This window comes from Dendropsophus ebraccatus, chromosome 4 (assembly GCF_027789765.1).
Source record: "Dendropsophus ebraccatus isolate aDenEbr1 chromosome 4, aDenEbr1.pat, whole genome shotgun sequence".
Classification (NCBI taxonomy): domain Eukaryota; kingdom Metazoa; phylum Chordata; class Amphibia; order Anura; family Hylidae; genus Dendropsophus; species Dendropsophus ebraccatus.
Window position 1 is genome coordinate 154,239,415 of NC_091457.1, and position 13,891 is coordinate 154,253,305.

The 13,891-nt window shown below is 48.1% G+C and overlaps 1 protein-coding gene across 5 annotated transcripts in view; it reads left to right on the forward strand.

The window, feature by feature from the left end:
- Positions 1 to 13,891, forward strand: part of DENND1B (DENN domain containing 1B) — a 142,146-nt gene that overhangs the window by 92,667 nt on the left and 35,588 nt on the right. For all 5 annotated transcript variants that reach the window (XM_069967504.1, XM_069967506.1, XM_069967505.1 and 2 more), the window contains 2 exons: positions 6,802 to 6,847; positions 10,602 to 10,703. In XM_069967504.1, the coding sequence (XP_069823605.1) occupies positions 6,802 to 6,847; positions 10,602 to 10,703 (148 nt within the window). The remainder of the gene's footprint in view (positions 1 to 6,801; positions 6,848 to 10,601; positions 10,704 to 13,891) is intronic.

The following is a 13,891-nucleotide window of genomic DNA, read 5'->3' on the forward strand; positions in this document are numbered from 1 at the left end:
CACCAGTTCAGGTGTGGTTTGCAATTAAGCTCCATTTACTTCAATGGAGCAGAGTTTGAAACCCCACCCCATCTGGAGACAAGAGAGGGGGAAAAGTGGCCATGTTTTTGTAGTGCTGGATAACTCTTTTTTTTAATGTGCCTTATATTATAGTCTGCTACCATGAAACACTCTATGTAATATTTGCCAACTAGGAGATACAAGCCTATGACATACCATAAGGTATACATGATAAAAAGAGTAGCTGACTGTATTACTGTATTCTTTGAGCTCTGACATACATCAGTGGAGTTCTTATCCCTTCATGGTAAGGCGGTCACTATTTCAGGGTGGTCTGTGACGCGCGGGTGGTCTGTTTTCCCCACTGAAATGAATCTGTGGCCGCAGCATCTTCGGTAATTACTCTCACACAGAGATGAATTGTTCTTCAGGGTCCAGAAAGCTGGAGTTTTCTACACAACTGTCTTGTATCTTCTCAGAATTACTTAATTTGGACAAATCAGCATCTGAGCGAGTCTGAATCGGCTCCTTTTCCGTGACTACTTATCCCTCTAATTGAGTTTGGGACATTCCAGTGACAGTCAGAAAATAAGATTTTGGCGGTGCCGTGTGAAGTCACCAAATGGTCTGTGTGTGAGCGCATACAGGAGGCCTTCATACGGTTTATTCCAGAACACACAGCCGTCAGAGGCTGGATAACAGGAAATCTTTCCGATGGTCCCCGCAACCAAAACCAATGGAGTATGAACAGGATTCACATTAAAGTGGTTATCCAGCGTTTGAAAAACATGGCCACTTTCGTCTAGAGACAGCACCACTCTTGTCTCCACTTTGGATGCGGTTTTGCGACCCCATTGCGAGTTCCATTGAAGTGAATGGAGCTAAATTGCAAACCACACCTGAACTGGAGACAAAAGTGGTGCTGTCCCTGGAAGTAAGTGGCCATGTTTTTCTAATGCTGGAAAACCCCTTTAAACTTCTTAGAATTGACATGTATTGTAAGGGGAATGACTGATGGACTGGACAAATCCCTGTCCATAGGATAACAGATAACTTATGGGTGGGGACCCCCACCAATCATATTCCACGGGCCGATAGGGGCCCGATCAATAATTTAAACAAGCGTCGATCTGCTAGATCGGCACTCGTTTACTGGGCCTATTACACGGCCCGATAATCGTTTAGCGATAATCGTTACCGATGTCCTTGCAGCCTTTGTTTAAACACTATACATTACCTACATATGTTGCAGGTCTTTTCCTGCGCTTCTTCTTCCTCCCGGTACAGCGCGCAGCAGCAGCTTCGGTGCGGCCTGTCTGGGCTGACAGACCGCTCAGCCAATCACTGGATGCGGGGGTCCTGGGCAGTGATTGGCTGAGCGGTCTGTCAGCTCACAGGCCACACCGAAGCTGCTGCTGCACATGGGACCGGAAGGAAGAAGGAGCGCAGGTGAAGACCTGCAATATGTATAGGTAATGTATGGTGCTGGTGAAATCGTTGGTCGTCTGCTGTGCATCGCTATTCCACGCTTTGATGCGCAGTCAGTGCCCGATGATTTAAGGTTTGAACCTAAATAAACGATCAGCCGATGACACGATTATCGGCTGATCGTTTTCTCTATTCCACAGAGCGATTATCCATGTAAAGCAGAAGATACATACCAGGCACTGATCTAGCTGTCTAAAAGGACCCTTAAAGGGAAAAAAAAATTCTTTTAAATCAACTGGTGTCAGACAGTTATAGATTTGTAATTTACTTCTATTTAAAAATCTCAACACAGGAGCCAGAAGCAACAAACTCTGCAAGCTAAGTACTTCTATATTGTATTGTGAGCGAGTTTTGGAGCGTGCGAGTTTTTGATCTAAAGTGTGTTTTTGTCTCAAGTGTGGGACTTTAATATTCTGGGACTTTAGATTCGGGGAGTTTTAGAAGAAAACAAATTGTTTATTTGCTTTTGAACACATTGTTTGCTTTTGTTGCTTGTTTGTTTTTTCTTTCTTTATACATAATATCCCCATATAAATGAGCGCCATGTTTGACAATGCGGCCCAATGTACATCTTGTGCGATGTATGCAATCCTTGATCAACCGATCGAGGGTGCATACCATTGTGGGAGATGTGTGCATGTTGCTGGTTTGGAAGCCCAGATCCTGGATCTAAATGAGCAGCTGCAACGATTGAGATGCATTGGCAAACTGGAAAGGGGTCTGCTTCTGACTGAGCAAGCACTCCAAGGGGTAGATGGGGGAGAGTGTGATAGCATGGAGGTACAGGAGGAAGAGGCAGCTAGTTGGGTCACAGTTAGAAAAAGGGGTAGAGGGAAGAGTGTGAGGGAGGCCAGTCCTGATCTGGCACACCCCAACAAGTTTGCCAAATTGGCGGATGAGGGGGATGTTGATTCAGGGGTGGCATTGCTGCAGCAGGACACTGCCTCTGAAAGCCAGGGGGGTGTCTGCTCCAGTAAGGTGGGAAACAGGAGTTCAGGGCAGGCCAGGCAGGTACTGGTAGTGGGGGACTCAATTATTAGGGGGACAGACAGGGCAATCTGTCACAAAGACCGGGATCGTCGAACAGTGTGTTGCCTTCCTGGCGCTCGAGTTCGTCACATCGCGGATCGGGCTGACAGATTACTGGGAGGGGCTGGCGATGACCCAGCAGTCATGGTGCACATTGGCACCAATGATAAAGTTAGAGGTAGGTGGCGGGTCCTTAAAAATGATTTCAAGGACTTAGGCAGGAAGCTTAAAACTAGGACCTCCAAGGTGATATTTTCCGAAATATTACCTGTACCACGAGCCACACCTGAGAGACAGCGGGAGATTAGGGAGGTAAATAAGTGGCTCAAGAGCTGGTGTAGGGTAGAGGGGTTTGGGTTCATGGAGAACTGGGCCGACTTCTCGGTCGGTTACAGGCTCTACGGTAGGGACGGGCTGCATCTCAATGGGGAGGGTGCAGCCGTGCTGGGGGAGAAGATGGCTAAGAGGTTGGAGGAGTGTTTAAACTAGGGACCGGGGGGGAGGGCAACTACAATATAGTAAGTAAAGACAGAGTAGATGGAGAGCTGGGCCTAGATTATGGAACTGGGGGTGGAGCGGCGGGAGGGGTTAGAATAGTCACTAGTGATAAAAGGAAAGGGAATATGGACAAATATATTAAATGTATGTATACTAATGCTCGAAGCCTCACTAATAAAGCTGAGGAATTAGAACTCATAATGGTTGAAGAGAAATATGATATAGTGGGGATAAGCGAGACATGGCTGGATGAGACCTATGACTGGGCCGTTAATATCCAGGGTTATAGTCTATTCAGAAATGACCGTAAAAATAAGAAAGGGGGAGGGGTCTGTCTATATGTTAAATCATGCCTTAAGCCTATTCTGCGGGAGGATATATGTGATGATAATGTGGAGTCTCTTTGGGTAGAAATAAGGGGAGGGACGAAGAATAATAAAATTCTTATAGGAGTGATTTATAAACCGCCTAGTATAGTGGAAGAATCAGAAAATCTTCTTATAAGACAAATAGATGCGGCAGCGAAGCAGGGGGAAGTCATTATTATGGGGGACTTTAACTACCCAAATATCAACTGGAAAGCAGAAACCTGCAGCTCTAGGAAGGGAAGCGTGTTTTTGGAAATAGTAAAAGATAATTACCTTTCCCAACTAGTAGAGGAACCAACAAGAGGGGGGGCCCTTCTGGACCTGATCTTAACCAATAGGCCCGACAGATTATCAAAAATAGAGGTGGGGGGTCACCTAGGTAATAGTGACCATAACATAGTAAGTTTTCAATTATCCTTCAATAAAATGATTAGCAGAGGGGCTACAAAAACATTAAATTTCAGGAAGGCTAATTTCCAAAAACTAAGAGAGGACCTTGGGAACATAGACTGGGACAATGCCTTCAGAAATAAAAGTACACAAGAGAAATGGGACATATTTAAGAGCATCCTGTGTAAATCGTGTGAACGACACATACCATATGGGAATAAACGTAGTAGAAATAAGAGAAATCCAATGTGGTTAACTACAGCTGTAAGGGGTGCAATAAATGATAAGAAACAAGCATTCAGACAACTAAAACAAGAAGGTAGTGGGGAAGCATTGAGCAACTATAGACAGAAGAATAGAATGTGTAAAACGCAAATAAAAGAAGCAAAAATAGCAACAGAAAGAAGGATAGCCAAAGAAAGTAAAACAAATCCCAAAATGTTCTTCACCTATATAAATAACAAAAGACTTAAAACCGAAAATGTTGGTCCCCTCAAAAATAATCTGGGTGTAATGGTGGAGGGGGAAGAGGAAAAGGCCAATCTACTAAATACATTCTTCTCTACTGTATTCACAGAGGAGAATCCCATAACAGACGATATGACTAGGGATAATGTTAATCCTCCCATAAATCTCACCTGCCTAACACAACAAGAAGTGGGGAAACGCCTTAAAAATATTAAAATCCATAAATCACCGGGCCCAGAAGGTATCCATCCTAGAGTTTTGCAAGAATTAAATACTGTGTTAGACAGACCGTTATTCCTATTATTTAAAGATTCTATTACGACAGGGATTCTTCCACAGGACTGGCGCATAGCTAATGTGGTACCAATATTCAAGAAGGGGTCAAGGAGTGATCCTGGAAACTACAGGCCCGTAAGTCTAACATCTATAGTAGGTAAAGTATTTGAGGGGATTGTAAGAGATGCTATACTGGAGTATCTTAATGAAAATAATCTTATGACTCAGCACCAGCATGGATTTATGAGGGATCGGTCCTGTCAGACTAATCTGATCGGCTTCTATGAAGAGGTAAGTTATAGACTGGACCTGGGGGAGGCTGTGGATGTTGTGTATCTGGACTTTTCAAAGGCATTTGATACTGTGCCGCATGAAAGGTTGGTCTACAAAATGAGGATGCTGGGACTCGGGGAAAACGTATGCAAATGGGTAAGTAACTGGTTGTGTGATAGAAAACAGAGGGTGGTCATTGATGGAACATATTCAGATTGGGTTTTAGTTACTAGTGGGGTACCACAGGGGTCAGTGTTGGGTCCACTTCTTTTTAATATTTTTATTAATGATCTTGTAGAGGGGCTACAGAGCAGAATCTCCATTTTTGCAGATGATACTAAACTGGGTAAAGTATCAGTACAGAGGAGGATAATATCATATTACAGAGGGATTTGGAGAAGCTAGAGGCTTGGGCGGAGAAATGGCAAATGAAGTTTAATGTGGATAAATGTAAGGTTATGCATTTGGGCCATAGAAATAATAAGTACAGTTATGTGCTAAATAATAAAACACTGGGTAAAACTACTTCCGAAAAGGACCTGGGGGTATTGGTGGACAGTAAACTCAACTTTAGTGATCAGTGCCAGGCAGCAGCTGCCAAGGCTAATAAAATAATGGGATGCATCAAAAGAGGTATAGATGCTAAAGATGAGAACATAGTTTTGCCTCTTTATAAATCACTGGTCAGACCACACTTGGAATACTGTGTACAGTTTTGGGCACCGGTATATAAGAAGGACATAGGTGAACTGGAGCGGGTGCAGAGGAGGGCAACAAAGGTCATTAAGGGAATGGGTGGGTTACAGTACCAGGACAGGTTATCACGCTTGGGGTTATTTACGCTAGAAAAAAGACGTCTTAGGGGCGATCTGATCACAATGTACAAATATATGAATGGACAGTACAGAGATTTTTGTAGTGGTCTTTTTACTCCTAGGTCTGTAACAATGACAAGGGGGCATCCTCTACGTCTAGAGGAAAGAAGATTTCATCATCAGCATCGACGCGGGTTCTTTACTGTACGAGCGGTAAGACTGTGGAACTCTCTGCCACATGATGTTGTCATGGCTGATTCAGTAAATAAGTTCAAGGGAGGCCTGGATGCTTTTCTTGAAAAATATAATATTACAAGTTATGGGCATTAGATTTCTGGTGATACGTTGATCCGGGGATTGTTCTGGTTGCCATTGCAGTCGGGGGAGGGGGGGGGGGGGGAGTTTCTCCCTGTGGTGGGGCGTTTGTCTTCTGCCCCATAGGGGTTTTTCGCCTTCCTGGATCAACACAGTAGGATTTTCCTAGGTTGAACCTGATGGACTCTTGTCTTCTTTCAACCTTATTTACTATGTTACTATGTAAGTTTTCCAGTACTTATCAGCTGCTGTATGTCATGCAGGAAGTGGTGTGTTCTTCCCAGTATGAAACTGCTCTCTGCTGCCACCTCTGTCCATGTCAGGAACTGTCCAGAGCAGGAGAGGTTTTCTATAGGGATTTGCTACTGCTCTGGACAGTTCCTGACATGGACAGAGGTGGCAGCAGAGAGCACTGTGTCAGACTGGAAAGAATACACCACTTCCTGCAGGACATACAGCAGCTCATAAGTACTAGAAGACTGGAAATTTTTAAATAGAAGTAAATTACAAATTTGTGTAACTTTCTGATATCAGTTCATTTGAAAGAGAGAGGAAAAAAAATCGCCTGAGTACCCCTTTTAAAGATGATATCAACTCAAAGCAACTGAGGTGGCCAGCTGATGATGGGGTCTGATGTTCATCCATATAATCACTTCCCCTGAAAGGGTTAATTATGTGACTATACTAATACCGAACAGATGACAGGCATATTGGAGGATGTTAGTGTGATGGCACCTTGTGCTCATCCTTACATAGCGGAGAAGGAGGATTATCCTATTCCATAGCAGATATATCATCCATTGTCCATGTTTTGTGTCCTGTGCTTTTATTTTTTTTTATCATCGTCGTTTTGACAAGTTTTACTTTTCTTTGTATTTCAGTGCCCCGATGCCTTATCTTATTGGAGTTCACTTCAGCCTCATAGAGGTAGGGTACCTTCTGATGTTATATTTTTAGAGATGAGCGCAACTCGAGCATGCTCAGGTCTGTCCGAACCCGAGCGTGCAACATTTCATTACCGGTGGCTGCTGAAGTTTGATGCATCCCTAAGAGTGACTAGAAAACATGGTTACAGCCATAGGCCATGTCAGAGAAGATCATCGCAGACGGTACTGCAGTTCGCAACCGAATTCCCCGCCACACACAATGGAGCGTGCGTCCGGAGCTGCGCGCTCCATTGTGTGAACTGACAGATTTTGCACTGAAAAGCGGCCGCAGAAAACTGACTTGTCAGTTTCTTGCGGCACCGCTAGGGATCCCGGCTGGAGTGCATACTATGTGTATGCACTCCGCCCGGGATTTCATTAGAAGGCAGCACTACGTAAGTTCCGTAGTTATCACGGCCGTTGTTACAACGGCCTTGATTATTGCGAAACTTACGCAGTGGTAACATGGCCATAGGCTGTATGCATGTTTTCCCAGTCAGTCCTTGAGCTGCATCCACCTTCTCCAGGCAGCAAATTTTAAATGCTGAGTTGGTGCGAACCTGAACGTCTGGCATGTACGCCCATCTGTAATAATCATCCTATCATGGATATTCATTTCCTCCCATGGACTGACAAACTTTTACTTTAATGGCCGAAACGTAGTTAGCTGCAGAGTTTGCTTTAATTTAGGGTCAGGGTAAAAAAAGAAAATTGCTTTGGCAAAAAAGGTCATCATTTTGGTTCCTGTAATGATCCTGTACATTCACATCTAGGAATATTTTCCCATGTGTGAGCTTCATTTCAGGCTCTCATGCCAGGGATAAGAGTTTCAGCTGGTTTTGGCAATTCAACATGGAAGCTTTTTTTTTTTCCAGCCATGACCACATAATGAATGTAAATGCGAAAGGATTAGTAACCAGATCCTTTTCCCACAATGCCATGTTTGATGTTGGCCTTTCTGCACATTACAGAATCCATGTCTATTCTATTAACCATAACCAGCATTAGAAAAACATGGCTGCTTCCCTCCAGAAACAGCGCCACCTCTGTCCTCCAGAAACAGCTCCACTGCTGTCCTACAGAAACTGCGCCACTGCTGTCCTACACAAACTACACCCCTCCTGTCCTTGGACGCAGCGCCACCACTCCTGTCCTCAGACACAGCACCCCCACTCCTGTCCTCAAAAACAGCGCCCCTCCTGTCCTCAGACACAGTACCACCACTCCTGTCCTCAGACACAGTACCACCACTCCTGTCCTCAGACACAGTGCCACCACTCCTATCCTCTGATACAGTGCCACCACTCCTATCCTCTGATACAGTGCCACCACTCCTATCCTCGGACCCAGTGCCACCATTCCTGTCCTCAGACACAACGCCACCACTCCTGTCCTCAGACACAGCGCCCCCACTCCTGTCCTCAGACACAGCGCCACCACTCCTATCCTCAGACACAGTGCCACCATTCCTGTCCTCAGACACAGCGCCCCCACTCCTGTCCTTAGACACAGCGCCCCCACTCCTGTCCTTAGACACAGCGCCCCCACTCCTGTCCTCAGACACAGCGCCCCCACTCCTGTCCTCAGACACAGCGCCCCCACTCCTGTCCTCAGACACAGCGCCACCACTCCTGTCCTCAGACACAGCGCCACCATTCCTGTCCTCAGACACAGCGCCCCCACTCCTGTCCACAGACACAGTGCCCCCACTCCTGTCCTTAGACACAGCACCACCACTCCTGTCCTCAGACACAGCGCCCCCATTCCTGTCCTCAGACACAGCGCCCCCATTCCTGTCCTCAGACACAGCGCCACCATTCCTGTCCTCGGACACAGCACCACCCCTCCTGTCCTTGGACGCAGCGCCACCACTCCTGTCCTCAGACACAGCACCCCCACTCCTGTCCTCAAAAACAGCGCCCCTCCTGTCCTCAGACACAGTACCACCACTCCTGTCCTCAGACACAGTACCACCACTCCTGTCCTCAGACACAGTGCCACCACTCCTATCCTCGGACCCAGTGCCACCATTCCTGTCCTCAGACACAACGCCACCACTCCTGTCCTCAGACACAGCGCCCCCACTCCTGTCCTCAGACACAGTGCCACCATTCCTGTCCTCAGACACAGCGCCCCCACTCCTGTCCTTAGACACAGCGCCCCCACTCCTGTCCTTAGACACAGCGCCCCCACTCCTGTCCTCAGACACAGCGCCCCCACTCCTGTCCTCAGACACAGCGCCACCACTCCTGTCCTCAGACACAGCGCCACCATTCCTGTCCTCAGACACAGCGCCCCCACTCCTGTCCACAGACACAGTGCCCCCACTCCTGTCCTTAGACACAGCACCACCACTCCTGTCCTCAGACACAGCGCCCCCACTCCTGTCCTCAAAAACTGCGCTACCACTCCTGTACTCAGACACAGCGCCACCACTCCTGTCCTCTGACGCAGCACCCCCACTCATATCCTCTGACGCAGCACCCCCACTCCTATCCTCGGACACAGTGCCACCACTCCTATCCTCGGACACAGTGCCACCACTCCTATCCTCGGACACAGTGCCACCACTCCTATCCTCGGACACCGTGCCACCACTCTTATCCTCGGACACAGTGCCACCATTCCTGTCCTTAGACACAGCGCCACCATTCCTGTCTTCAGACAGAGGGCCACAACTGCTATCCTCGGACACAGTGCCACCACTCCTATCCTCAGACACAGCACGACCACTCCTATCCTTGGACACAGTGTCACCATTCCTATCCTCAGACACAGTGTCACCATTCCTGTCCTCAGACACAGCGCCCCCACTCCTGTCCTCAGACACTGCGCCACCACTCCTGTCCTCAGACACTGCGCCCCCACTCCTGTCCTCAGACACTGCGCCCCCACTCCTGTCCTCAGACACTGCGCCCCCACTCCTGTCCTCAGACACTGCGCCTCCACTCCTGTCCTCAGACACTGCGCCTCCACTCCTGTCCTCAGACACTGCGCCTCCACTCCTGTCCTCAGACACTGCGCCTCCACTCCTGTCCTCAGACACTGCGCCTCCACTCCTGTCCTCAGACACTGCGCCTCCACTCCTGTCCTCAGACACTGCGCCTCCACTCCTGTCCTCAGACACTGCGCCTCCACTCCTGTCCTCAGACACTGCGCCTCCACTCCTGTCCTCAGACACTGCGCCTCCACTCCTGTCCTCAGACACTGCGCCTCCACTCCTGTCCTCAGACACTGCGCCTCCACTCCTGTCCTCAGACACTGCGCCTCCACTCCTGTCCTCAGACACTGCGCCTCCACTCCTGTCCTCAGACACTGCGCCTCCACTCCTGTCCTCAGACACTGCGCCTCCACTCCTGTCCTCAGACACTGCGCCTCCACTCCTGTCCTCAGACACTGCGCCTCCACTCCTGTCCTCAGACACTGCGCCTCCACTCCTGTCCTCAGACACTGCGCCTCCTGACCTTTGTGTGGGGTATTTCAGCTCTTTTCCATTGTAGTAAAAGTAACCAAGTTGTAATACTACACACAACCTAAGGACATGGGTGGCACTGTATGTTTTTAGCAGAAAGCAGCTATGTTAATCCTGGATAACCCCTTATTATTTGTATTGTAGTTTTGAGTGTGTTATGTTTTGCTTCAGAAATCAGAAACCCAGAACAGCACCCCGGGGACTGGTTATTACTTCTTTATAGAAGAGCGTCTAATTGCAGATATTCTTATATCCAGGTCTGATAGTTCATTGTGTGTTTTAGAGGGTGAGAAGCCGATCTCTGGATGATGTGGTATTACTCAATGTGGACACAAACTCATTGGAAACTCCTTTCAATGACCTTTCAGCTCTGCCCAGCGATGTGGTAAGTGTCTGTAAGCAGTATACATTTCACTGTCATTGAGTGCTTGTATGGTCTCTATTGTTGTACTGATTGGTTGGGGTCAGAGTGTTCAGATCGCGACCGATCAGTATTGATTGTCTCTCTGACATGTGACTGCGCCCATTTAAAGGAAGCCTGTTACCCCAGCTACCGGGGTGAAGGCTGTCCGACCCCCTGGTGGAGTCCCATATACTTACTCCTTCCTCGAAGTCCTGGTCCCAAACCCCGTCGGAAGCCATGCGCGCACTCACCAGAGTCCGGCGCCCATAGAGAATGACTGCTCCAGTTGTGCTCATCTCTATTTACTGTATGCCTGCCGTGACATCATTGTTTCTTCTATTTGACCTGTGACATCACAGTTGGATATTAGTGTGTTCATTACCAATGTTCTGTTACAACAATGAGTAATAATGCCTTTTCTGCGACCAAGATCTTCAGGATAAAGACTGACATTTCTCATGTGATCTGTTATTTTATCAGGCATGATGGGAGTTGTAGTTTTGCACCAGCTGACGATTCCCCATCCCTGCTTTAGATTGATGTGTGCAGTGCTCTGTGAGCTGCAGAAGTAGTGGAAATCTTGATGGATTTCATAAACAGAGATGAGCGAATTTACTATACAAATAGCCAAATACCGACTGACTGGTTTTGTCTAAAAAAGTGCTGCGGTTCCCTGGTGAGGTCTCCTAGGGCCGTATCCATTGGATACAGTGTATACTGTACTGCTACTGGATACTGTCCCAAGATACCTTACCGGAGCACTAGCATAAATGAGCCACCTTTACTAGACAAAATGAATCGCCAGCCGATACATGAGATCAGCGATTTGCAACGTAAATCCCTCGTCTGTGTTTATAAGTCAGCATCAGACTCCCAAAAAAGATCTGTTCATTTTAGCCATTAAAAAAGTTCAGCGCTAAAAACTAGCATTGCAAGTACCGTCATGAAAGAGATGAAAGAGAATAAGTGAAAGCAGCGGTTAGAAAGATGGATTCATTGCTGATCTTTCTTTGGATCACCCCATGTGCTTCCAGAAGTAGCCTGACTGCTTTTAGGTACTGGGATGAGATCCTCAGACCCATTGTGAGACCATATGATGGTGCGGTTGGGGTTCCTCCTAATGCAGGACAATGCTAGACCTCCCGTGGCTGGAGTGTGTCAGTAGTTCCTGCAAGATAAAGGCATTGAAGCTATGGACTCGTCCGTCTGTTCCCCAGACCTGAATCCAACTGAGCACATCAAGAACATCATGTTTTGTTGCATCCACCAACGCTACTTTGCCCCACAACAGACGAGGAGTTGACTGATCCTTTAATCCAGGCCTGGGAGTAGATCCCTCAGGAGAACATCCACTTCCTCATCTGGAGCATGCCCAGGTGTTGTAGAGAGGTCATACAGGCACATGGAGGCCACACACACTACTGGGCCTTCTGTCCTTGTCTGGAGGCCTTTTCTACTGAGGTTGGATGAGCCTGTAATGTGATTTTCCACTTTGATTTTGAGTATCATTCCAAATCCAGACCTCCATGGGATCTTAGTCCAGACCTCCATGGGATCTTAGTCCAGACCTCCATGGGATCTTAGTCCAGACCTCCATGGGATCTTAGTCCAGACCTCCATGGGATCTTAGTCCAGACCTCCATGGGACATTAGTCCAGACCTCCATGGGATCTTAGTCCAGACCTCCATGGGATCTTAGTCCAGACCTCCATGGGATCTTAGTCCAGACCTCCATGGGATCTTAGTCCAGACCTCCATGGGGTATTAGTCCAGACCTCCATGGGGTATTAGTCCAGACCTCCATGGGATCTTAGTCCACACCTCCATGGGATGTTAGTCCAGACCTCCATGGAAGGATACTAATATTGATTTACATTGATTTACAATTTTTATGTTTTATTATTATTAATGTATTCCACTATATAATCAATAAAGATTTACAATTGGGATATTTCACTCATTAACCCCTTCCCCCAATATGACGTCCAGGGACGTCATGAAAAGCAGTGGCAGAATGCATCATGACGTCCCTGGACGTCATGCTTTCCCTGCCTCCCCCCTCTGTCCCTAGGTGAGATCGGGCAGCAGGAGGAGGCTGTGTCACACAGCATCCTCCTGCTGCCACTGCCCGGAGGGGAGCCGCGCTCCCCCCCGGGCAGTTAACCCCATAAACGCCGCGGTCAATGCGACCGCAGCGTCTATGGGGAGATTCAGTGTCCCCCGCCGATCGGGCGGCGGGGGGAGGCTGCAGAACGCTGCCTCCCCCCACCGCCACTCAGTCTGTGTCCCCCGGCCCCCTCCCCTCGTCCTCCGATACCGGTGGATCGCCGCTACTACCGTTTTAGCGGCGATCCGCCGGTACCGGGCATTACCGGCGCCGCCGATAGTTTTCATCTCCCCCTACCGTGAATCCACGGTGGGGGGAGATGAAAAATGTCCCCTCAGACCCCAGATCAGCCCCCCGATCACCCTACCCGGGCGGCCATCAGATCCAAGATGGCCGCCCCCATCCCTGCGAACAAACGATGTTTGTTCGCAGGGATGGAAATTAATTAGTGATCAAAGCCCCATGCTCTCCGCCACCGGAGGTAGCGGAGAGCATGGGGCAGTGATCGGGGACCCCCCCGTGTGGTCCCGGAGCAGGCGATCGGCGGTATATACTATATACCGCCGATCGCCTGTTCCCAGTGCTGATCAGCACTTTTTATCCCCTGTCACCATAAATCATTGGTGACAGGGGATAAAAAGTGTCACCTTCGCAAACCCCCCCCACCCCCCCACCCCCCCAGTCACCCCCGTCCCCCAGTCACCCCCCCTTCCCCGCATACGTTACCTGATCCACGGAGCTCCGTCCTCCTCGACGTCCAGGCTGATTCTGAAGTGCGCATGCGCTCCAGAATCAGTTATCTCAGAAAATTTAAAGTGACAGAGACCAATTTGGTCTCTGTCACTGAACTATGATTACTGTGATAGAAAATATCACAGTAATCATAGTAATACAGTGATAATTAATGTATAAAGTACAAAAAGTGACAAACATACAAAAAAATAAAACACACACTTTTTATTATAGTAATAATTGCACTTTACTCCCAGATTACCCCTAGCCCCCCCCAAAGTACCCGTAACCACCGCAGGTTGCCCATATCTGCCCCAGATTGCCCGTATCC